Raw genomic sequence first — 27,248 nt, 5'->3', positions numbered from 1 at the left:
TGCAACCCGTCCTCGACTCAAGTCCATTACATTCAGCGGTCAACCCCACAGACGCATTCATAAATTTTAACATGCTATTCATTCAAAACGAGAATTTTCTCAAGTATAAATTAATATTATAATATATTAACATATTGTGTATATATAGGCATAGGATAGGTTAGGTTAGGTGTTTAGGTTCTGTTGGCGATTATTTGTATTTGTAGTACGTGGGTGAAGCATTTACAGCGTTGTGGTTCGAACAAAATTCGTCAGTGAAGCACTTATTCCGGAAGTGTTCGAACGTCAGCAGTTGTGAGTCGTGTGTAAACCGCTTTTCATTCATAAACAGGGGGTTTGGCGGGTGCATGGAATCACTTTTGGATCTTTGTTTGGAGGACGGGCTGCCCACATAGAGCTCCGCGACTCCGGCCTCACTCAGCTCTCTGCTCTGCTCCAAGCTCCGTCTCAACGTTTACGACAATGCCACCAACTGGCTACTGTAATCAAGACTACTAAATAAATATGAAACTCACTAAACACTGTGTATCTAATCTACCCAACAACGTAACATAATCGTCCGTTACAGATCCCTGTAACTTTCTTTTTTATTAACAAGCTTAGGTATACACAACAATGTACTACAACCCTATTTTATATGAAAGATTACACAGTGTATATAAAAAACTAGCTATAAGTTCACCTAATACTCCCATCTCACAGGATGGTTAGTCATATATGGAATCAGGGAAAAAACTACCAACCTCATTACAAAAATAAATCAACTCTGATGAAAAATCATTAGAGAACGTAAAATGTAATGCTGATCTATTAGCCTTCACAAGCAAAATATGGGTACAGTATAGCACAAGACTAAAGGTGCTTGAACATTAGCTTTTCAAATATTTTGGAGAAGGTGAGAAAAACTTATATTGGTCTAAAATTGTTAATTCCAATGAGATCACAACTTTCTTCGTTTACTCTATCCTATAGATCCTTGAATGCCAGGCGAACTATATTATAGTCTACCCAAACTCGCGGTCAGAAGAAAATGGCAAAGTTGTCATCACAGGAGTGTAAGCGACTACCAGCATTGTCAACAACAACAGCTGGTGACCGTGAGTGTCTAGACATCAGCATCGAGGGAAAACCTTCACACAAACTGCACCTATCATAAAGAAGAAGCACCACCATTGACCGCCAAGTGCTCACATCAAGTCTTAACTCTTAAGAAACAAGATTCAAGCCTTGCCTGGCAATCAACACCGACGCTGGACCGTGACGCCTCTCCCAACATCACCACTCGTGCAGTTGTCCACAGGAGTAAACCTTCATACAAACTCACCTGTCATAAAGAAGATGAAAACTCACCAGTGTCCAGAGTGTGGGAGAGGTTTTAGTCATCTTCGGGATATGAAGAGACACAAAATAGTACATTCGGATGAAAAACCTCACGCGTGTCCAGAGTGTGGGAAGAAGTTCAGTCATTTCTACAATATGAAGACCCACAGGATGGTGCATTCAGGTGATAAAACTCACCAGTGTCCAGACTGTGGGAGGGGTTTTAGTCATCTTCGAGATATGAAGAGACACATGATGGTGCATTCGGGAGAAAAACCTCACGCGTGTCCGGAGTGTGATAAGAGTTTCAAACGTCCTGAAGATATGAGGAGGCACTGGATGGTACACTCGGGTGAAAAACCTCATGAGTGTCCAGAATGTGGTAAGTGTTTCAGACGTCCTGAAGATATGAGGAGACATGTGTTAGTGCATTCGGGTGAAAAACCTCACGAGTGTCCAGAGTGTGGAAAGAGATTCAGTCAGCTTGGAAATATGAAGACTCACATGTTATTGCACACAGATGAAAGATCTTACGAGTGTGTCGAGTGTGGTAAAAGATTTCGTCATCTTGGAAGTATGAGGAGGCATACAATGGTGCATACGGATGATCAACCTCATGAGTGTCCAGAGTGTGGAAAGAGATTCAGTCATCTTGGAAATATGAAGAAACACAGGAGTGTACATAATGATGAAAAACCTTTTGAGTGTGCAGAGTGTGGCAAGAGATTTAGGGTACGTAGAAATATAATACAGCACATGTTAGTGCATTCAGATGATAAGCCTCATGAGTGTCCAGAGTGTGGGAAGCGATTCAGGCGTCTTCCTGATTTGAGGAGGCACTGGATGGTACACTCAGGTGATAGACACTCCATTTTGAGTTTGGCAGAGCATTCCAAGAATGTTAAAGTATAATAAAGCACATATTAGTGCCTTATTAGACCACCAGTATTCCCAAGTGTAAGTCATTTTCTTATATATGTATATATATATATATTGTTTATGACTGATTTTTTAGTTGTTACTCTTAATAATATATGTCAATGGTTTTTGTGTTATCTTCCTTCATGATTTTCACGAATCGCTTCCAAATTTGTGTGTTATTGTCTTTATGTTTAGCTAGACAGAGACATTTATATTAGTCTGGCTGAGCTTCAATAACTATATTGACCTGACTCTTGCATTTACTGTATATATAACTAATTTAGACATTGACAAAAGTATAACTTGACTCTAGTAGCTTTATTAGCCTAACTCTGGCATATATAATTACAAAGTCAGAAATATATATATACCTCTATCCTAACTTTAGCACAGTTAGGCTATATAAACCTGACACAGTTATATTAGCCTAACTCTGGCAATTATATTAGCCTAATTCTGACAATTATGTTAACCTGACTCTGGCATTTTTTTTAACCAGTATTTACCATCTATATTAGCTGGACTTGACGATTTTTATTATCCTGTATTTTTTTCAAGGTAAATAGTCTAGGCCTAATTTCTACTAGCATTTGTCATCTGTTTACAGATGCTTGAATCTACCATGTTTAAATTCAAGACAATATTTGCTGTTCGTTTTTTTAAGACTATGTTTAAGTTTTGCTAAATTGTCGCATATGATCAGTTAAGCTTGATGTACTGGGTAGAGGAGCAATATTTATTTATCTTTATTGCTAGAAAAAGGCTTAATACTTGCCTCATATTTATGACCTGTTAATTTGATATAAAACTAATATCAATAATAATTTGATAATTGTTTGATAATTGTCTCATACAACATCACCGTTCACTCACTGTAATTACTGTAAAAGTGTTCTTTTAAATAGCACATAAATGAGTTTCATGTAACATTGTGTATTTATTAATAATTCTTCTGGATTTGCTAAAGTAACTGCCCGTTCTCCATGAGAGTAGCAGGGTTTTGAATGGATGTAAGTCCACTAAATCTCACCACTTGGAGAAAAACTGATGTTTGGAGACCATTGAAGCTTTACACATTTTTGAGAGTGCAAGCCTAACATTTTCAAGGATTTGATGAAATAACTGCCCATTGTCCATGAGAGTTGCTCAGTACTAAATGCATGTAGATCTCACCACTTTTCAATACTTATAACACTAATGTTAATGTCTTATCACAGACATAATAACATAACAAAAAACACATTTATGTTTTTGTGTATTTTATGTAAAGATTTCCCGCCAAACACACGATGAAACTACGACGTTCGTACAAGGTTTAACACCTAACAATTGTAACAACCAACATAGCAAGCTGTAAAAACGTTCTAAAATGTCATAAAAATAGTATAACAAGATGTAACAACTTTATTACAAGTTGTAACAAGGGAATCATAGGGAACGTTACGTTGTGAAATTTGCAGGGTTGAAACTAAACCAAGTCTTTCGCACTCTCCTAAATACATTATCAAGCTCTTGAGTATATGTATTAGTCGACAAGATGTAAGCCTCATTTCAAACCAGTACATGTGGATACAGTACTGGGCTAATACTTTGGTGGCCAAGGTTCATATCCTTGAGGATCACTTGGAGTTCTGTTGATCAAGCCCTAATTGCACCAGTGGTGGTACCCCCTATATATATAAATTTATTTATTTTGGTCGCAGTCTCTTGTAGACATATGTTACTGAATATGACAGAAAGGGCTAAATGAATGGTTCTAGCACAAATCTTCTCTATATTTCATATGGTTGTATGTCTAGCCATCATTGAAACTTTGCTGATGGGTGAAATGCAGTGGTCCTATTGGCCCAAGTGATAATTCATCTCACTCTTGGTTATATATTCGGCTGCTTCAAGCAAATTGTATTCACTTCTATTATGCTCTTGAAAATGTTGACAGGATCAACTAAATTCATCTCTTAGCATCTGGCCATAATAACACTGTAAAATGAACTTAGAGAGTCAATTTTTCAACATCCTTCTAGTTAAGAACATAAGAAATACAGTGGAATCTCGATTGATGAATGCCCCTTTCTACAAATTTTTTAGTATACGAGCTCAATTTCTTCGTAAAATTTGACTCGGTATTTGAGGTTTGCCTCAGTTCTCGAGTTTATTGATAGTGTACATGTATGGGTCGATGAGTGCATGGTTCTTTTGGGCGCAGGCGAGACACACCTCAGTTTACCAGTGTCTCCCGCCTAGTGATGACTGCACTTTAATTCTTTGCGAAGAATTTCATTGTTTTTCTGCTTTTTTGGTTTCTGAACATAAAAGTAATTATTATATATCATGCCATGGGTCCCAAGAAAGTCAATGGTAAAGTTCAACCTAAGAAAATAGTTGTGAATAGAGGCAGTAGAGGATGTCCCTTCCTCATTAAGAAAATGTGTGCAGTATGGAAAGCACTGCAGAGTTTTGTTGAAAAAACTCGCCCAGATAAAGCTGTAGCAGGTCGTTACATTAACCTTTTTAATGACAATTTAATGTCACACTACAGACAAGTGTTAAAATATAGGGAAAACTAGTGTCTTTAGACAGATTCTTAGTAAGACAAGCAAGCACTGAGCCACAACCAGGTCCATGTAGTATGCCTGCAAAATGTAGGCGAGAGAGTACCCAAGAAATGGCATCAGTGCCTTATGTTATCATGGAAGGGGACTTCCCTTCCCAAACACTAGCACCTCTCCTCCTCCTCACCATCTTCCATAAGAACATAAGAATAAAAGTAACCGTAGAAGACCTATTGGCCCATACGAGGCAGCTCCTATTTATAACCATGCAATCCCACTCATATACATGTCCAACCCATGCTTGAAACAATCAAGGAGACCCCACCTCCACCACGCCACATGGCAACTGGTTCCACAAATCAATAACCCTGTTACCGAACCAGTATTTACCCATATGCCAACAAGAGTCCTCAAATGAAAGTAAAATATACTGTAGTGTAACATATGAGTAGTATTCTGTATAAAATGGTATTTTTAAGTTAATATTTTTGGGTTTGTGGAATGGATTAATTAAATTTACATTATTTCTTATGGGAAAATTCATTTAGGTTTACAAATTTTTGGTTTACGACTTGTCTCTTGGAACGGATTAAATTTGTAAACGAAGGTAGCACTGTGTAGAAAAGATTCAAGGTAGAATCATTGGTCTCAATCTTTTTGTCATACTCAATTATATATAATCTGTATATTACCATTGTCAGGGACAGGAAGCTTGTGTGTACTAAATTCAATATTGTAGTTCTCTCCCTTTCACTGGCACTGCCCTTGCAAATGGAAGTATCCCTAACCAATGTTAATGACTGCCTCACAAGCAGCTATCCTGAGTCTATGTACCTATCCCAACTAATTCTTCTTAATGACATAATCCTCTCACTTAAAACTAAATCAAGTACTGGGCACTTGCCGAGATGCTAACAGTACTTTATGAAAAAGCTCTGGGGCCAGATTCACGAAGCAGTTACACAAGTACTTACGAACATATACATCTTTCCTCAATCTTTGATGGCTTTGGTTACATTTATTAAACAGTTTACAAGCATGAAAACTTCCATCAACTGTTGTTATTGTTATAAACAGCCTCCTTGTGCTTCGGAGTTCATTAACTGTGTAATAATTGTAAACAAAGCCAGAAAAGATATACAGGTTCATAAGTGCATGCATAACTTCTTCGTGAATCTGGCCCTGGCTCTTAGCTCTGGCCATATCACTGTTCTACAAAAAATCACTTGAACTCCAAACCTTCCCAGATTTTGAAAAAAAAAGTCTAGAATAATCCCACTCCAGACAAGTGGTTATCACAATGATATAAAAAAATTTAGACCAAAATTAATCCTGCCTGCCCTGTCCAAAATATATGAAAGCTAATGTACAGTTTTACTCTTCTAGCTAAACATAATATGCTTAGCCAATATGGGTTCGCTCCCCCCCCCCCAAAAAAATGCTTTCAGTAATATGCTTCACTTGATACATGCAGCTCTTGACGAAAATGATTACAGTACCTAATATAGGTTTATATGTTGACCTGTAATTACCTAAGTAATTACCGAAGAGTAGTTACAGGATGAGAGCTACGCTTGTGGTGTCCTGTCTACCCAACACTCTGTCATATAACGCTTTGAAGCTACTGACGGTTTTGGCCTCCACCACCTTCTCACTTAACTTGTTCCAACCGTCTACCACTCTGTTTGCGAAAGTGAATTTTCTTATATTTCCTTGGCATCTTTGTTTATTTAGTTTCAATCTATGACCTCTTGTTTTTGAAGTTCCAGGTTTCAGGAAATCTTCCCTATCAATTTTATCAATTCCTGTTACTACAGTATTTTGTACGTAGTGGTCATATCACCTCTTTTTCTTCTGTCTTCTAGTTTGGCATATTTAATGCCTCAAACCTCTCCTCGTAGCTCTTGCCCTTCAGTTCTGGGAGCCACTTAATAGCATGTCTTTGCAGCTTTTCCAGTTTGTTGATGTGTTTCTTAAGATATGGGCACCACACAACTGCTGCATATTCTAGCTTTGGTCTAACAAAAGTCATGAACAATTTCTTTAGTATTTCACCATCCATGTACAGTATTTAAAAGCAATTCTGAAGTTAGAAAGTGTGGCATAGGCTCCTCGCACAATGTTCTTTATGTGGTCCTCAGGTGATAGTTTTCTATCTAGAACCACCCCTAGATCTCTTTCTTTATCAGAATTCTTTAAAGATTTCTCACATAATTTATAGGTTGTGTGGGGTCTATGTTCTCCTATTCCACATTACATAACATGGCATTTATTCACATTAAATTCCATTTGCCAAGTGGTGCTCCATATACTTATTTTGTCCAGGTCTTCTTGAAGGGCATGACAATCATCGAAGTTTCTTATCCTTCCTATTATCTTAGCATCATCAGCAAACATGTTCATATAATTCTGTATACCAACTGGTAGATCATTTATGTAGACAATAAACATCACTGGTGCAAGAACTGAACCCTGTGGTACTCCACTTGTGACATTTCTCCAGTTCGATACATTGCCTCTGATTACTGCCCTCATTTTTCTATCAGTCAGAAAATCTTTCATCCATGTTAGAAGCTTACCTGTCACCCCTCCAATGTTTTCCAGTTTCCAGAACAACCTCTTATGTGGAACTCTGTCGAAAGCCTTTTTTAGGTCCAGATAGATGCAGTCAACCCAACCATCTCTTTCCTGTAAAATCTCTGTGGCTCGATCATAGAAACTGAGTAAATTCGATACACAGGATCTTCCATATCGAAAACCATACTGTCTGTCTGATATTACATCATTTCTCTCCAGGTGTTCTACCCATTTAGATTTTATTATTTTTAACAATATTTTCACTATTACACTTGTCAATGATACAGGTCTATAATTGAGGGGGATCTTCCCTGCTGCCACTTTTGTAGATTGGAACTATGTTAGCCTGTTTCCACACGTCTGCTACGATTCCTGTACACAGGGATGCCTGAAAGATCCGGTGAAGTGGAATGCTAAACCTGAAATGGAATGAAATAAAAAAAAGTGGAATGAAAAAACCTGTGTGGAAGCTTTTGCGTTAACGACAATATCCTTACTCTCAAAGTGCAACACTGTGAAGTCACGCTCTTCGATACATGCAATTTACCTCGAGACACCACGCCCAGACACACTTCAAGATGTTACACAACCAAAGACCACATTCACTATAAACATCTTCCAACTACGGGCTACTCATGCCCGTTCCACCTCTTGTGATGGCTTTATCTTTATCAATCATCAATCAACCACAATTTACCTCAGTGACAGGCAGCAGTATGTTTCAGTGAACGATGAAACTTCTGCCACTCTACCAATTAACACTGGCTTTCCGTAGGGTGGTATACTTGATCCACTCCTCTTTCAGATATACATCAGGTACCAACCCGTCTTCAGACCAAGTCCATTCCATCTAGCAGTCGACCCCAAAGACACATTCATCAATTTTAACATTATTTATTTATTTATATATACAAGAGTTCTTGCATTCTTTTACAGCCACTAGCATGCATAACATTTTGGGCAAGTCCTTGATCATAATTTTCACACACACATCCCCAGGAAGTAGTCCATAGCAGCTGTCTAACTCCCAGGCACCTATTTACTGCTAAATGAACAAGCTCATCAGGGTAAAAGACACACTGCCCATTTGTTTCCGCCTCTGCCGGGGATCGAACCTGAACCCTTAGAACTACGAACCCACGAGCGTTGTCTACTCAGTCATCAGGCCCCCTAAATGATGTTTATTTAAAACCGGAATTTTATCAAAAATAAATTAATATTATTTTATATTAGCATATTGTACATATTTCGGCACTAGTTAGGTTAGGTGTTTAGGTTTTGTTGGAGATTAATTGTACGTATTTGTAGTACGTAGGTGAAGCATTTAGTGTTGTGATTAAAACAAAATTCATCAGTGAAGCACTTGTTCCGGAAGTATTCGAATGTCATCAGTTGTGTGTAAACCATTTTTCATTCATAAACAGGGGGTTTGGGGTTGCATGGAATGGACTTTGGGTCTTTGTTTAGAGGACAGGCTGCATGTATCTACTAAATTCCACTCAATACCTGAAACCAATTCTATTTTCTGATGACACAACTTTCATTTTCTCCCATACTCCCATACCTTGCCGTCACCTTGTGCTGATTCTGGGGGTCGAGACCCACGCCCCGGTCTCGGATCAGGCCCCTGACCCACTTTTTCTAAATAACATGACCTAAAAATATTTTATTATTCTGACCTAAATATGTCCATCAGTGGCTGACTACCAACAAACTCACCCTTATGATAAATTGATAAAAAACTGAGTTTATCAATAAACTCATTGATAAAACATTTTACATATTGTTTGGTAACAAATCCGCCACTCAAATTAACCTAAGAATTGACAATAACCAAATTAAGAATAGAGTATTGGGAAATTCCTTGGTGTACACATTGATAAGCTGAATTTCCATTACCATATACTAAAAATAAACAAAACAAAACGTTTTTAAAAACAATAGGGATTCTTTCTGAAGACAGCTACCATGTGCCTCACCCTGCCTTGGTAATACTTATGGGGTAGATGCTTATCTACCCATATCTGATGCAGGTATCTGTGCATGGGAATCTACAACCTAAAATTACCTCCTTAATACACACAAAAATTACAATAGTGTGATGCATCAAATGAACCAATCCACAAGGGCTGTGATGAGGGTTCGAACTTACGCCCGGGATGATCCCAGACGCTGCCTTAGTCAACTAGGCCAAGACATGGTAAAAGAATTGTAACCGAGAGTTCCACTGACCTTACACGGATCCTGTAGCCTCTCCGAGACACAAACCAGGGTTTTACACAATTCCCTCATGCACTCTGGCTTTGCTAACAAGCTGTTCTACCTCTTCATCCTCACTTCAATATTGCACACACACAAATCACAATAGCGTGATGCATCAGACGCTGCTGTTGACTAAGGCAGCATCTGGGATCATCCCGGGCGTAAGTTCAAACCCTCATCACGGCCCTTGTGGATTTGTTCATTTGACCTCTTTTAACTTCTAATTACTCGACATAAATCAGCAATTAGAACAATAACAAGTGCCGGTGCCAGACACCTCTCAACTCCTCTACTGACATCTTTGAAATGTTATGTTAAATATTTAATATGTTAACTATTAAGTTACTGCACATACTCTCAAGTATATTCTGTATCCGTACAGATTTGAAAGACAATGCTAATCCTGATCTTATGCGCTTCCTAACAGGGCTGAAATAGAACCCACGGCCACCACACGAGAAACAAAATATCCATTTTGATATGGCAAAAGCGTGACTTGACTTGACCAAAGCAGAAATGATCCGCAAACCAAGGGTTCTAAACTGTGGAATGACCTCCCTAATGAAGCTGGTGCCTGTACTGTACCTCTCTCAATCAATTAAGAAGATAAATTTATAACTGCCTATAATTAACTCTTATGTAACCCGCTCTATTGGCTTTTGCTCACCCTACGTGTTCAACCGGTGTTTGATGTTATTGTGAACATTTATTACTAAATTTAAATTGTTACAAAAATGTCTTGTCTAAATAATTAAAAATTTTATAAAATCTGTTTTAATCTTTTCTGTAATTACAGAATTACTTACTGTTTTAGTACTGTTGCAAAACTGCAGTCTCCAAAAATTGTGTAAGAAATTGGCAATCATTTTATAAATCTCTTCAACAATTCAGGAATATTATCTCTCATTTAATTTTAAGTATTATCTTATTAAGTATATACTGTATATATATTATTCGCCTAACTTTTTCAAATTATGCCCAAAATGCTCTTGAGTACTTAGTGGCTGGATACCATGTACAGAACTTAGCTTACCAATGAATTCTCCACTGTGTGTATCATTTCTATGTACATTTGTATTGTATAAATAAATTATTATTATTAGCATTATTATTCTACAACCCAAAATTACCTTTAACTTCTAATTACTCGACATAAATCAGCAATTAGAACAACACCCCAGATGCATAGGTTCGAGTCCTCTTCACGGCTCCTGTGGATGTGCTCATTGATGTGTCATGATAGTGTGATTATTCTCTGTGTATTATTGTATTGTTATTATTATGTACAGTATGTACTTTAGGCTTCTAGTAAGGTCCCCCCTCCCACCCCTAGGTGGAACTGTTGAACTACTCTTTCCCAGGATGCAACCCCCCAACAACCTGATTAACTCCTGGGTACCTATGTACTGCTAGGTTTTACTGCAGATGCATTAGGTTAAAAGGAAACATGCCCAACCATTTCCGTCTTGCCTGGGAACCCCCGATTGTGAATCGAGAATCATGCCAATTGTCCTATGAAACCCAATGTATATTATACATGTTACTCGACATTAACATTTGTTCTATTTAAAAATATTTCTGTATATAGTATACACCCAGTACAGTATAGAGACCTCTGACCTCTACCTCTGATCCCACTAAATTTAACAGCCAGCTTTGAGAGCTGTATTCGGATGTGTTTCAACTGTGAAAATATACATGTTAATGTATACAATACATTAACATGAACATTTTTGTACATGTAAAATGTTAATGTACACAGTACATAATGAACAGTGTACATTAACTTGAGTTTGTTAATGAATGACAATTGATCATAGAACAAGATTTGAAAAACATCAAGTTAGAGGTACAACAATGTGTCCCATTATCAAAAGGCACCAAGTACGGAAGACTATGTAGCATAGTTGGTGTCACGGGATGTTCATAAAGTACAGAAGATTATTAAAGATGCCAGTAGAGTACAAGAACAAAACTCCATATGGCAAGTGACACCAAAGGTATCGATTTCATCAAGAATTTCAACTAATTTCAACAAATAACCCCAAGAAATTAGGAAAGCAAGGTTTATGATTGCCCTAACGATTAGGACGTTCCATAAAGAGGTTCATGATTAAGTGGGACAATGCAGGTTGGACAATAAGAGGCAGGGCAGCATTCCAATAAATCCTTGCGAGTTGTGTGTGTGTCCGACAAGCAGCCTAGTCAGAATCGTTTTTCACCACCTATCACGGAGATAGGAGAAAGGTCATGCGGATATATAGGTACCTTTAACCCTTAAGCTGCTAAGGGGTCCTGAGGAGATTTACACCCCTGTGCGCAAGAAAAAAATCTAAAAAAAAATTTGTCTTCTAAAAATGTTGTGTTCCCTAAGCACAGGAAAAATAGAAATAAAAAATCGTAGGCGACATATTTTGGGCGCAACAGACCAAGAAAGTCTGGCAAAATGTGAGCGTTGACAGCGTGGTTGTCAGAGGTGGTCAGCGTTGCCCGAGCTGACAGGTGGGAGTTGCGACAAAGATCTTATTACCTAATTATTTCAATGTCTCTGATTTATTTTTTCTAATTTTTTTACAGTAATATTATTCAACAGTGTGTAGTGTGATAGATTTATATAATAAAATGTGTGAATCATCGCTATACTCAAAAGTATGGTGTTCATATTAGTGATTCAATTATGTTCCTAAAACAAACAAATAGTTTTGCTATTATTACACTATATATACACACATTATGTATAAGTATCCCCATGTTTTGTTCACCACAACTGCACAACTAAGCTGATATAGTTAGTTCAGGCACTAAGAGACATCGCTACACACAGTCAGCTGGCGGCTGCCTCCCTTACTCATTCAAGGTCAGGCGCACTAAAATTCCTCTCCCAACAATACTGTTTGTGGTGCTATTTCACTATATACACACATTATATATAAGTATCTACATATTTTATGCACCGTAACTGTACACCTAAGCTTGTAGGGTGCCCAAAGAGCATAGTGACCATCCTCTACACAGCTCGACAAGTCATGCAGACGACGCCACCTCCGTCACCCAAATGGCTCCTCCCAACATAATCCTTTTGCTGTTATTACACTAAAACACACATTATATATAAGTATCTACATTTGTGTTCACCATAGAGAACCACTGAACTGGTATGGTGAATACAGACAATAATAGGTGGCCACACAATCAGTAAACGACGCTATCTCCCTCCCTTTCTCAGCACTACTCCTCCCACACAGCGTTATCACAACAATCCTGCTATTATTACAATCCTGGTCATTTTTATCACAGTCAGGGGTCATCTGTAATACTGTCATCGCTAAATAATAGCAGTTACATATTTATTTTGACATTTTTAGGCGATGCTGTGGTCACAAGCTGATGACCACAATAATGCTGTTAGCATTATTGTGGTCAATAATGCTAACAATGCTGTTAGCTCATGCTGCGTGCGCCAGCCTTGGTTGCTCCCACACCGGAGAATATTACTTACTATTTTTTTTAAACATAGCGTCTTATTACAAGAGCCCTGAGGAAGCTGATGTGAACCCCGTGTGGCCGCGGGTCATTTGATTCGTGCCTGGCACCCTATGGCGTACATACAGTATATGCCATGTGCATGGTGAGACGTTACTCATGGCGTATATATACACCATGCGCAGTTTAATGGTTAAGTGTGCATAATTAAAGGTGCCATAGTTTAGGTCATAGTTATAGGTGGAATGAATGACTGGATAGAAACTTGAATAAGGAACCCCTGTATGGGAAGTAAGTAATTATCAAAAGGCGGCACTAAGCCGTGGCAGACTATGTAGCACCATCAAAGTCGCAGAAGATTAAAAAATGCTAAATATCACTTACAGATGACAAAATTAGTACAAAAGCACATAAGGGAAGGGATATCAAGGTATCAGACTCGCCAAGGATTCTTTTGAGGGACAAACGACTGTGAGGGACAGTCAGGAAGCAAGAGACACACAAACATCCTGAAAATAAGGACAATTAACAAGGAGATGCACGACCGTAAGAGGAACCATGCGGTTCGGAGAAGGAGCAGCTCCATTAATTAACACTTTCGCCCACCGATGACGAAGTATGGAGTCAAAAGTTTATTAGTTCAATACCCACTGATGACTAAGGATGGCATCAAAAATTAAAAACATTTGATTTTGTGAAAACCAAGGTTTTGGACATTATATGCATATACACCTGTAGGGATTTTTATTACGAACACATTGATACCAAAATGAAAGACCTAGGACGAGAGTTGAGGTAATAAAGTTGAAAAGAGTAAACACATTTTATTGCTCTTTATTAACGTTCACTGGGGTAACGCCCCGTCACTTTCTCTGTTTGCTGTGGGTGGTACGTTGGGCTTTTGAACTTTATATTTACATATACACCTGTAGGGAATTCTATTGCGAACAAAATGATAAAAAGATGAAAGACCTAAGACGAGAATTGAGGTGACCAAAGTGAAAAGAGTGTACACATTTCATTGCTCTTTAGCGCTCCCGGGTAACTCTCTCTCACTTTGTCTGCTTTGTGCGGGTGGTACGCCGGGCTTTCGGACTTCACATGCATTTAATCGTGTAGAGAATTCTATTGCGAATACATTGATATAAAATTGGAAAACCTAAGATGATTGTATTACATTCTAAAAGCTAAGATGACTGTATTATTAGGCGACAAAGTTGAAAAGAGTCACTTTTCAGTATTACCGCATGCTCCCGCGAGCTCCCGCGGAACATCCAAAATCGCTAGGGTAGGAGAAATATTTGCACGCCCAAAATGCTTAAGTGTTAAGTGCCCATGAGTTAAACACATGTAGCTAATACATAACCTAGCCAGAGAATTTTCCCATTGGTTACGGTGATATGAGAACGGCGAAGGGCACAGGCTGCCCTAAAGAGCACGCAGTTTGTTATCAGTAACAGATGACCAACAATCCTGCCAACAGGCATGAATTGAGGAATGAATGACTGGGTAGAAATCTGAATAAGGAACACTTTAATGGGAAATATGAATGGCCACATTAACAGTGACACTTGCAGGTTAATTCAAGGTACTGTAACACCAATATGACTCCATACACACAGTGCAATAATAGACTCACTTTTGGCTTTTCTATGTATATTTGTTTTGTATAACAATGACTATAATTTGTAAAATATCATACATATTTAGGTTCATTTAAAAGATTTCACATACACACACACACTGTACATAAGTTTACTGGCTTATAACCAAACTTCCTCTCCAGGGCTTGTGTGCAAAGCAGACAAAAGCCTAGACAGGTTTATTATACGCAAACAATTACAGATTTCGTCATGGGTCATTAAATCTTGTGTGAGGACACAGCAATTGTGTGAGGACACAACAACACAGGTGTTGGAGTCTAGTTTCCAAGACAAACCTCCAATTACCATATTTTCCTATTTATAAAGATGCACCTATTTTACAGGCTTATTTTGTGGACAAAACCACTTTTTTTTTATATGTTTAATCATATATATATATATATATATATATTTACTAACATTAATTTTGATGTGGCTTTGTGGGTGAAAACATGATATTGTTCATGTAAATACAATATATTATTATATATTATTATATATTTTATATACAGTATTGGATAGTTCTGGGCAAAAAAAAAATCATATGTCCTATTTACCAAAAAATAATATACCTCACCTTTGAGGCTGGTCATTGCTACCTTGTCTCAGCTGTTAGTTCACTCGTGCAGTTACAGTCAATCACCTTGCAACCTTGCTGAACTATAACACGAAATGTCAGTCACCAAACCATAGGCAAATCAGATTTAGCAGCAACAAGCGTGCTGTCGTTCCCTCCTAACAACGTCGTTTAACATACACAGTACTGTACTTCACTGCTAAGACTTATAAATACTGTAAAACGACAAATAGTAACGATACAAATAACTAGCGTTGAATGTAATGAGACACCAACTTTCGGGCGAGCCTCCAGTGGCTCCCTGAAGCTATCTCGCCGAGATGGTGCCCAATTACATACCACATCGCATCTGTCACAGAGTTCTCAGGCCTACTAGGAACCAGAGCCACAACCTGTCCCCCCTTCAAAGAGACACAGGAAGATGACAAACCGTCACCTCACCAGGAAAGGCAGCCAGAAAGTCTGCAAACCAAAACAGACTACAGCTGGATTCTAAGGAGACTACAGCTGGATTCTAAGGAGAGTGAAGCTTCGCAACCTACCTAATGAACTCCTCCCAACTCTGTAAACAATCGAATCAGACAAAACTAGAGTGTGCTCGTTCGCCTTGCCCTCCTGCACTCGTCTGGAAAGGGGAAGGAGGAAGGATCCCAGGCCTTTCCAGGGGGGCTTCAGCCCTCAGTTCTTGGGCATATGCACACACAACCCATGCCCGATGACCTGGAAGGAAGGGAATCGAGGAGCCTCCGGGGCTCACCCCAGAAACTGGTGTTTCATTACATTCATCACTAGATTTCTGGAGTAGTCCCTTGTGGCTCCCTGAGGCTAAATACCCACGGAAAAGGAGAAAATACAGAGACTTACCAGGCGGGGTAGCACTGCAGACAACCAAGACAAGGTTGAGAATCACGACTGAGAGACCTGACTAATGGCCCACACAAAGCAAGTGAGGCCTAGGAACATTAACTAAATACCGGTTGCCACACCCCTTCTAGACCACCAATACTCCCCCTGTGCATGAATATCAATCCAAGACATATTTACCAAGACAGCCGCCAAATTGGCACACTTCCAAACCTTATGGACATGAGGGTAGACCACAGGCTGGCTAGACTTAACACTGCAGGTGACTTGAGAAACAATCCTTGGAATAGGGAACCAAGGACACCAGATTCACCCACAAAGCATCCACCTAAGCAGTCAGTGGCACAACACAAAGGTAGCGGCAGAATCACCACCGCACACAACACATGATGCACCTCTGGCCAAACCAACCATCAATAACGAGAGGACCCCTTCAAAGTCCAGCCGACTTATTCTACTCCACTATTCTACGCCAGACAAGGAGACGGCTGGAAATGAATAAAACCCTCACCAGGTCCAAAAGAACAAATGGAGTGCTCTTCATGCTCTCCTCTGGTGGAGAGCATGAAGCTCCCTGACCCTACAACTGGAGTCAAGAGCCACCAAAAAGAGAGCCTTAGAAAACAAATTCTCGACTGAATGAGTCACCATAAACCAAGAAGAGGACAGGAAAAAACAGAACAAAGACAAATTGGGCTCAAGTGGAGTATGAGCAGGCCAGAGGTAAAACTACGAGCGATACAACTTGCGAAATGGCAGTATTGACACCGAACCCAAACTGTAGCGGCTCTGTCAATGCTGCACAACATGAGGCGACAGTATTCAGCATAAGATGCCGATCAAGAAAATGCCACGAAAGAAAGGAGAGCACCACATGCTCACAAACCATAGAAAAAACGATGAAGGAAAAGAAAGTGGCAAAAGGAGCACCATGACACTGTATACCAGATGGCCATTCAGACCAAAAAAAAAAGGGAAGAATCCAAAAGTGGAAAAGTTAGATGCCTCACCATGAAACTTAGACAATCCCTAAATCTTAGATGTATAGTGATGTGCCAATACATGTCTCAAAGATCCAGTATGGTCATCCAGGTGGTCCCATTTAAAAACCAGGCGAACTTGGAGAAAGTTCATTCGAAAAGTAGGGAAAAGGATGTACCGGTTCGGCTCCAAAATATCGTGAATGAAGACGAACTCTGTAGAATCCCATTTTAAGACTGGAAAGAGAGCCATACACAGTGAGGTAATGTTTTGTCATCTTCTCCCTGTGCCTCTTTGAGGGGTCCAGGGCCAGATTCACGAAGCAGTTACACAAGCATTTACAAACCTGTACACCTTTTCTCAATCTTTGCCGGCTTTGTTTACAATTACAGTATTAAATAGTTAATGAACTCGGAAGCACCAGGAGGCTGTTTATAACAACAACAGTTGGTTGGGAAGTTTTCATGCTTGTAAACTGTTTATCCCCTGCACTTTGCACCTGGTTTCAGCAAAAACGTCTTAGTGCCATTGTCAAAGACATATTTTTATTGTGTTTATATATATTCAGGTAAAGTGAATGTCAAAATGTTTCCAAACTCAACTATTTCCATTTCAAAACACAAAGAGTAATGAATACATTAAAAATCATTAAAATATAGCCTAATTAAAAGAAAATTGCACAACTCTCAGAGTGCCTAAAGGCACTTTGGGCAGTACAGTGGTTAATGAATGTAACCAAACCCGTCAAAGATTGAGGAAAGATGTACACGTTCGTAAGGACAGTATCCATTCGATTTAACAGCCTATATTGGGCTGTACCCAGGTCGTTATTTCTGGGGCTCCGGTATTTCCGAAGTTGTTGAAGTGTCGGTAATATTTTGAGTAACATTCAGGTAAGATATATTTTATATAACTAAAATGAAATAAAGTTCATTATGTAATTGTGTTCCACATTAGTTCCTGTGTTAGTGCCCATTCTATCACAGGTTACAATTAATAATTCCTTAATATGACAAGTTGGATCACACAAGTGGACAAGTGGACCACACAAGAAGTGAACCATATTAACCAAACACCTCCCTCTCTCCCTCACTCCCACTCTTCCCTCACCCCCACTCTTTCCTCACCACCACCACCCTCCCTCCCACCCTCACTGCTTCTATCCCTCCCTGCCTCTCCCCCTCAATGCCTCCCTCCATCACTGCCTCTCATCCCGACATCATTGCCTTCCATCTCTCCCTCAATGTCTGCCATCCCTCCCTCACTGCCTTCCTCATAACATGAGAACACCAGGCTATGGAGGAGGGAGCTACTAACGGGGTCGAGGCTAGGCGTAGAGGCGGACATGTCTGTCAGCGCCTGCTCGCAGATGCCAACTGTGCATAATTAGTAAATAAAACTATATTTGTTTAATTAATAAATAGGAAACCATAAAACATGTTAATGATTAATAATGTATAGTAATATACAAAAATTAACATATTTTGGCATAAATAGTTTACAACTGAGATTACAAATTTTAATACAGTATGGGTGAGAGGTTTGGCAACCATTGCCTGGTCAGCAATTCTTCCCTCCGCCTCCCTTACCGCCTCCTTTACCACCACCACCACCAACAACACTCCCTGCCTCTCCCCCTCAATGCCTTCCTTCATTAATCACTGCCTCCCTCACCACCACCACCAACACACTCCCTCCCACACCACCACCACCAACACTCTCCTCCCCAATGCCTCTCTCCATCAATCACTGCCTTCCTCACTACCAACACACTACCTCCCACACCACCACCAACACTCTCCCCCTCAATGCCTTGGAAGACGGTGGCCTGTTGCCTTGTGAGGGGCCCGCAGATATCGAAACAAACCCAATACCGACCTACGGTTATATCAACTGCCAGACCGGTATACGAGGCTCCAGATACCGGTCTCCCAAACTGGTCGTTATTACCGGCAGATCAGTATTTAAGAGGCCATTAAATCGAGTGGATACTGGACTTGCGTAACTGCTCAGTGAATCTGGCCCCAGGTTCTGGCTCTGGTTTCCAGGAGACTTAAGAACTCTGCGGCTGATGCCACCTGGTCATTGGGAGCTGTTTCAGTGACTTAGCTTCAGGGAGCCACAAGGGGCTTTCCCCCCAGAAAATAGGAGCTCAGGTAGGACTTCGTTATCAAAATGTTATAATTTTGAGCAGTATACCTCAACCCAAGTCAGAAATAGTGGCTCTTTTAAACTAGGTCAGACACTGTAGCTCCTTAACTCAGGCCAGAAATGGTGGCTCCTTGACCCAGGCCAGACATCTTTTCTAGTGTTCTGACTACCATGCTTATCAATGATATGGCTTTATAATTTAGAGGGGTCTTCCCTGCTACCATTTTTGTAGACTGGAACTATGTTTGCCTTTTTGCATATATCTGTTAGATTCCTGTACAAAAAAGGTGTCTGGAATATAAATTATATGGAGTGCTCAGCTCGTTTGCATATTTTCTCAGAGTGTGCCACAGCGTAAGTGCTACAGTGGTATCACAATGCCACAGTCCACCACAGTCACGTCTGTGATGTCTCCGAGGCTGGCTGCCGCTCTCACCACATCCAGGCCGCTAACCACCTCACCGAAGATGTGTGGCCGACGCTGACCATCGGGGAGCTCCCTGGTGCTAATGAAGAACTGGGCACACTGGGCACTCCCCAGCGCCCAGGGTGACCACACGGTCCCCGCCTTTCCCGACATCCGGTACTGCCCCTCCAGGTTGGCTAGCAGCGGGGCTCCTCCTCGGCCGTCATTAGCCTCGTAGTCTCCACCCACCACGCACTCCCCCGGCTGATCCTTAGGCCAAACCAGAAACAGTTTTGTTTTCTGATATGTATGGCCCCGCTGGCCCGTACACAACAACACAAACTGTCTGGCCAGCCCTGTGTCAGGAGACAGGCGGATCATGACCTGCCCTCTTGTTGACCCCGCCCACCATAAGTCAAGGAACGCCAGGGTAGAGGACGGGTCCAGCAAGCCCATAACATCACTGTGCTGAGGACAAATAAAAATGTTAACAAGTTTATCATTAAAATTATTAATTTATATCTATGTCTCTAACCTCACCAAACTTTTCAGGGACACACATGGGTGGTAAGGGATTGACATAGGCAGGTACGGGAAGACCCCAGTTACCCCTTCTTAAGAAGAATTGGATCCTGGTGTGACTTCCAGGAACTCCTTTGAAGTTTGAAATGGTAGTTTTGTTTTCTAGAGAGTTTTTCAACATTTTTCAGCTGTTCATTACACATAACATATCCACAGTATTGTTACAATGTGACATGAATTAACAACAATTAACATTGTGGTTATGTTTGTGTTTGCTGGGTGTGTATATTACATGTTCATTTACAGTGAGAATGAGAGAAACAGTGATTATATATATATATATATATATATATATATATATATATATATATATATATATATATATATATATATATATATATATATATATATATATATATATATATAACTGAAAACTCACACCCCAGAAGTGACTCGAACCCATACTCCCAGGAGCAACGCAACTGGTATGTACAAGATGCCTTAATCCACTTGACCATCACGACCGGACAAAATGAGGTGATAGCCGAGGCTGTTTGAACCACCCCACCGCCGGCACTCGGATAGTAATCTTGGGCATAGCATTTTACCAAATCACCTCATTCTTTGGGGCACACGTGAGGAACACAAATGCGAACAAGCCTGAATGGTCCCCAGGACAATATGCAACTGAAAACTCACACCCCAGAAGTGACTCGAACCCATACTCCCAGGAGCAACGCAACTGGTATGTACAAGACGCCTTAATCCACTTGACCATCACGACCGGACAAAATGAGGTGATAGCCGAGGCTATTTGAACCACCCCACCGCCGGCACTCGGATAGTAATCTTGGGCATAGCATTTTACCAAATCACCTCATTCTTTGGGGCACACGTGAGGAACACAAATGCGAACAAGCCTGAATGGTCCCCAGGACAATATGCAACTGAAAACTCACACCCCAGAAGTGACTCGAACCCATACTCCCAGGAGCAACGCAACTGGTATGTACAAGACGCCTTAATCCACTTGACCATCACGACCGGACAAAATGAGGTGATAGCCGAGGCTTTAAGAGTTTTCAGTTGCATATTGTCCTGGGGACCATTCAGGCTTGTTCGCATTTGTGTTCCTCACGTGTGCCCCAAAGAATGAGGTGATTTGGTAAAATGCTATGCCCAAGATTACTATCCGAGTGCCGGCAGCGGGGTGGTTCAAATAGCCTCGGCTATCACCTCATTTTGTCCGGTCGTGATGGTCAAGTGGATTAAGGCGTCTTGTACATACCAGTTGCGTTGCTCCTGGGAGTATGGGTTCGAGTCACTTCTGGGGTGTGAGAGAGTGTGAGCCCCAAAGAGCCAATGACCGCATCGAACCCCCTCGGTTCAGGCAATGAACCACCTGGGAGCAGTCCGAATGGAGCCGGATTGTCGACCCATGAGAGACCCAAATCCTCCGAAGTGCAAACCACACCGCCGTGAACTCCCGCACCATACTGTGAGCTCCACGGAAGGACGGACCCCACCACCCCTGGCCGGCCTGGTGAGCGCTGGTCACAAAGCCCCAGCCGAGAGATGACGCGTCCGGGAACACATCGAGCGAGGGCTCGGGCAGGCGCCAAGGCACCGAACCCTGAAAAAACCGAAGAGGAAGTTGGCAACACAGCAGCCGACGCAAAGCCCCCTGGGGTCGAACCCGGCGATCGCGAGAGAGGCGGAAGGGATTTTCCCGAAGGAACCAGAACAGCCGACGAAGCCAAACCTGACCTGGCGCGTAGACCAACATCGCGAAGTTCAAGCTCCCGCACAAACCCTCGAGCAACCGTCGGGTGACCTGGGAGCCCCTCAGAAACAGGCGCAAGCGGGACTGCAGCTGGAGGAGAGACTCCAGAGGAAGAGACAAGGAAGCGGTCTGAGAGTCCCACACAAGACCCAGCCACGACCGAACCTGGGAGGGCACCCAGATGGGACTTCCTCCAGTTCACCAAGAACCCGAACCCGGCGAGCTGGGAAAGACTCAAACCCCTGGCTAACAGACAACTGGACCAGCTGGGAGCCCAAACCAGCCAGTCGTTAAGGTAGGCCAACACGAGAACACGTAGAAGACGCAGAGGGACCACGACGACCCGCGTAAGGTGTGTGGACACGCGAGGTGCCAGATTCAATCCGAACGGGAGACAACGAACGCGGTAACCTCGACTCTCCACAGCAAAACCAAGCCAGTCCCTGAACCCCGGATGAATTGGGACGTGCCAATAAGCGTCCCGGAGGTCCAGGGACACCATCCAAGAACCCGGCTCCAACAGGAGCCGAACCTGAGACAGCGTAGCCATACGAAAGGGGTAATGAACCCTGGGGTTCAGACGGGACACGTCCAGAATGAACCTTTGGTCCGCAGTCCCGTTTCGGCACTGAAAACAGACGGGAAACCCATGTGAGGGACGACGTCGTTTCGATGATGCCCAAGCGAACCCACTCCAAGACAACTCGACGAAGTGCAGGAGAAGAAGCCTGCCTCTTCAGCCCCGAACCCCCCCAAAGGAGGAAGGGGGGCCACCCAATGCCACCGCAGGCCGAAGGAAATGCCCATAAATCGTGGGACCAGGCGTGAGCGAACAGTGCAAGCCTCCCCCATCGCCCCGTCAATGGGGTGAACCACGAAAGGGCCAGCTCCCCTTATGAGACCCAGAACCCCGCACAGGGCAAACACCGCGCTAACCAGCCGAAGGCAGAGCCAAGCCCGAACCTGGCGCCAGTGGCCTACCACAACGAGAGGAACCTCGAGCCCTGGCACGACCCCTCCGGGTAGGCCTTCCCGGGAACCCTTGAGAACCAACAAGTCTGACATCGGATGGCAACTGGCCGAAGCAGCCTGAATATACTGTACTGCGCTACGGCCACAGAAGCAAAAAGCAGAGGACAAAAGGGCGAAGACATCCTAAGAGCCAGGGCCCTAGGCCAATTCCAAAGATGAGGCAAGACCACCTGTCGACATGCAAGCTGGGAAGCGTAAAACTGGCCAACTGCATCCCGCAAGATCGATGCAATAAGCTTCAACAAGGCAGCCGACGCACGAGTTGCCGAGCCCAAGGCAACGGACCCCGGAGCGGCCCTGAGCGCCCCCACATCCTCCCCAAGCCAGTCCGAAGATAGGTCCAGGAGGGAAAAGAAGCGCAAGGCCAAAGCCAGGAGGCCCCTGGTGCACAAATCCTCGGCCACCTGCACAGCCGAAAGGGAGGGAACCTGCATATGGAGCTGCAGAACGCCAACATCCTGGGAAAGGGCTGGAGCAAACAAGCACTCATTGAGGTGCTCAAGGTCGCCCCCCAGGAACACCTGAACCACAGTCAAAACTTCGCACCACTCAAGTGTGCTGGAATGACAGAAGGAATGCCATGCCTCCAAGGCAAAAATAGGACAGTCCGTCAGCCAGGACGACTCCGGAACCTCGTAATGGACCCAGAAAGAGAACGAAGTCCCAAACCTGAAAGACGATGGATCCATCACCGAGGCATAATCCGGGTCACGCAGGAGGTAAGCCGCTAGGGCCGCCCACACCACAGACAGTTGGATGCGGGAAGTCGAAAACCTCCGGAAAGACGGAACTGCCGCACCCGAGGAACACAGAACCGAACCCGGGGAGGGGCAGACACCAAATCTAAGTCGTTTTAACAGCCAAAAGCGTACATGCAATGCCTTCGCCGCCTGTACCCGTAGAAGATCATCAGTAGACTGGGTAAATTGAGTCACCAGCAAGCAACAGAACTCGCAGGATTCAGAGTCGAAAGTGTCACCGACCCAACAGGCAGCGTGACGGAGGCAAAAACAGTGAGGGTCACCCTGAGTCAAGAGGACCGAGCAACCCTCGAACTCGCACAAGTTGAGGGGGGACTCCGGGGACACATCCATCAGACCCACGCGCCCCCTAGGGGATTCAATGGGGCCTGAGCGTATACCAACAGGGACTCACGCTCAGGTAATCCCAGGCAGGGTACTGCTAACCGGCGCCCACAACTACCAAACCACAATCTAAAAGCTGAACCCTAGGGATGTGTACACTCACTGGGACCTAGCAGGGGGCTACACCAGAAAAGAACCGTGCACAGGTCAGGCACAAGGGAAGAAGCAAGGCGGACATCCCCACAAGGCAAAGAGAAAAAGAAAAACAAATCCCCGCAAGAGGACAACGTACCCCAATGAACAGAGCCGGCCGCTGTGAGTGGTGAAAACAAGCTGCGCAGCACCCTGCATCCCCACCAGTGCAAACTGCCTCTTACCCTAAGGTAAACAAGTAAGACAAAACCCCAAGCACCCAAAGGGCGGCCGAAAAAACCGAGCAGTAATACGGTCTAGCAGAGGCAGGTCCCGAGGAGCTTATGGAAGGTGACTCCAAGCCCCAAGGGCAGTACTTACAGGGCACCTAGGAACGATAACCCTAGGCACATGCAGCCCGAGTACCATAGAATAACTCCTGGCTCTCGTACCCCTCAAAGACAGCCACCACACTCTAAGCACAGTGTTGAAAACTCCGTAGTCAAGCACACGACCTCCGCCTCTAGCTTCAGCCTGAGAACTGAAGGGTGGCTAGCTGCCGTCTGGGGTCTGGGGCTTCCCCTTCCTCCTCTCGGGGAGGGGGTAGCTGGGCAGACAGCAGCGCGGCGATGTATAGCGTCATGATCATTTGCTAGTTTCGTTTAGGGAAGTTCTATCCATTTGTGTGGCTTTTGGTAGCAATGTTTTCACCAGAATAGGGGTTTGTTTCGGGACGCTTACCTTTCTGGGTGCCTGACCTGGTCAATGGCAGACATAGAATGCTTTCAACCACACGAGGGTTTCTATAGGCCATTGCTCCCCATGCCTCACTGAGGGGGGCATGGGGAGTTCTGGCTCGTGGTCCCCGGTAGGCCCATTGAACTCCATACACATGACTGATGCCAAAGTCTGACATTAGCATATCAGCCCAGTAAGCTCTGGGGAGCCAAAGGGGCTCCCCCCAGAAAAATTGATAGAATTTGACAAAAAAGAAAAAATGTCATAAAGGTTTATTCAGTGATTGTCAGGTAGGCAGCTCCATTTAACAAATTTGAAAAAAGGAAAAATGTCATAAAGGTGCGTTCAGTGTTTGTCAGGTAGGATGTGCCATTATGAATTTTTTTTCTATTTTTCATATTTGTTCAATTTGGTTTGTATTTTTCATTTCTTATTAATAATGTAGCAGCCTACCTGACAGTCACAGCCAGGCGCCATATTTATTCCGTCATCATCTCAAGACTAAAAGCGTCGTATAATAACCTGGAGGGTGTGGGTGTGCGTGGGTAGGCGGTGATGCAGGAGTGTGTGGAGACACACCCGCCCGGCTTGTAAAGATAGTCTCGCACAGCGGCTACCAAACTGGTCGTGCTGAACAGCCAACACGCGGTTGGCCTTTAGCAAGCTTTTGATGGGCTCACTCAACCTCCGCAGGTCATCAACCTGCAGACAGTGTAAAGCCTAAATGTTTAGCTGTGGACTAGGATTACAACCAATGGTATATTGGGGGGGTTTGAGCCTTGTCCTTAAACGGTTGTTTAAGGACAAGGCTCAGGCTTGTTATTACCTATTTTGCTATCATTTGAAGGATTTGCTTTTCTTGGAGGGCTCCTCAGTATCTTCCCAAGCATAAGCATTGGTAATATTAAGTCTTAAAAAGTTACACCGGAGAGAAACCCTGGCCTACCGGGAGCCCGTACCAGGATTTGACTCGCTCTACGAGGCGAGGGAAGCCTGGTGATCAGAGATCTACCCAAAAACCAAAAAAAAACTAGATATATATACATATATATGTCATAACAAAACTGGTGACTATGTGAAAGGAAACAGCAATCCTGATATAAACATAGCAATAAAATCATTGGTGTGGGCAAACTATCTTGTCATTGCACCTGGGTGCCAGTCGATTGTGGCACAGGTCAACCCCTGGGGTCCTGATCAGCTCTGCACCTTACTCACCTGGTGTGGGTCATTGTAGCACAAGTCACCCCCTGTGGTCCTGATCAGCTCTGCACCTTACTCACCTGGTGTACATTGTAGCACAAGTCACCCTCCTGGGGTCCTGATCAGCTCTGCACCTTACTCACCTGGTGTACATTGTGACAAAGGTCAACCCCTGGGGTCTTGATCAGCTCTGCACCTTACTCACCTGGTGTACATTGTAGCACAGGTCACCCTCCTGGGGTCCTGATCAGCTCTGCACCTTACTCACCTGGTGTACATTGTAGCACAGGTCACCCCCTGTGGTCCTGATCAGCTCTGCACCTTACTCGCCTGGTGTACATTGTGACACAGGTCACCCTCCTGGGGTCCTGATCAGCTCTGCACCTTACTCACTCTACTGATGAGTATCTGGTGTGCACCTACCTCTCTTGGCCTGCACATATATTAGGGGGCTTAACCCCCAATACATATAACCCCCCACAACCCCCAGTTATGGGGGTGGTATAACCCCCCAATAGACACCATCTTGATCTCTGATGGGGTCTTGCCCACTTCTTCATGCTTTCAGCCGGTTGGTATTTTTCTTCACACGAACATCAGCTCCATGAAAAGTCACTGCTTTTTGCTTCGTTTCCTTTATGTTTCATGACTGTTTGTTGCATCACAGTCATGCGATGCAACATCGTGTGTGTGTCCTGGGTTTGTATCTCAATGAGACTATGCCATGGTTCCCTTCCTTAGTAGTCACAGCTTGTGTTTCCCTTGAGCCCCCAGAGTTACCTGCTGGTGGTTACCTGCTGGTGGAACCTCCATGCATGTGTCAAGACATCGCCTGGAGCCTCACCTCCAGCTTTCACTATGCTAGGGAGGGGACAGAAGTCCTTCCTTACCAACAGCGGACACATATCATGGTGTGTGGGAGGCCGTAGTAACTCTGGTTGGTGTCTGCATTTGGCATGCAGCTGATAATCCTCTGCCCAAGATCCTGCTCTCCTGCCATCACCTCTCACGAGTAA

The 27,248-nt window shown here is 43.0% G+C and overlaps 1 protein-coding gene and 1 long non-coding RNA gene across 2 annotated transcripts in view; one reads left to right on the top strand and one right to left on the bottom strand.

Annotated features, from left to right (window-relative positions):
- Positions 1-1,023: 1,023 nt before the first annotated feature.
- LOC123765453 (uncharacterized) lies at positions 1,024-10,735 on the top strand. Its single transcript, XR_011231074.1, has 2 exons — positions 1,024-2,277; positions 10,060-10,735. It is a non-coding gene; the product is annotated as an uncharacterized lncRNA (long non-coding RNA).
- Positions 10,736-14,754: 4,019 nt separating this feature from the next.
- The window catches only part of LOC123767016 (uncharacterized), a 72,900-nt gene continuing 60,406 nt past the window's right edge, over positions 14,755-27,248 (bottom strand). Inside the window, exons 10-11 of the mRNA XM_069337520.1 lie at positions 25,552-25,731; positions 14,755-20,205 (exon numbers count right to left, since the gene is read on the bottom strand). Of these exons, the coding sequence (XP_069193621.1) occupies positions 19,693-20,205; positions 25,552-25,731 (693 nt within the window). The 3' untranslated portion in view covers positions 14,755-19,692. The remainder of the gene's footprint in view (positions 20,206-25,551; positions 25,732-27,248) is intronic.

Source organism: Procambarus clarkii, chromosome 5 (genome assembly GCF_040958095.1).
Source record: "Procambarus clarkii isolate CNS0578487 chromosome 5, FALCON_Pclarkii_2.0, whole genome shotgun sequence".
In the NCBI taxonomy this organism is placed as follows: Eukaryota; Metazoa; Arthropoda; class Malacostraca; order Decapoda; family Cambaridae; genus Procambarus; species Procambarus clarkii.
Note: the sequence above shows the minus strand (reverse complement) of the source record. Positions and strands in the feature narration are given on the sequence as shown.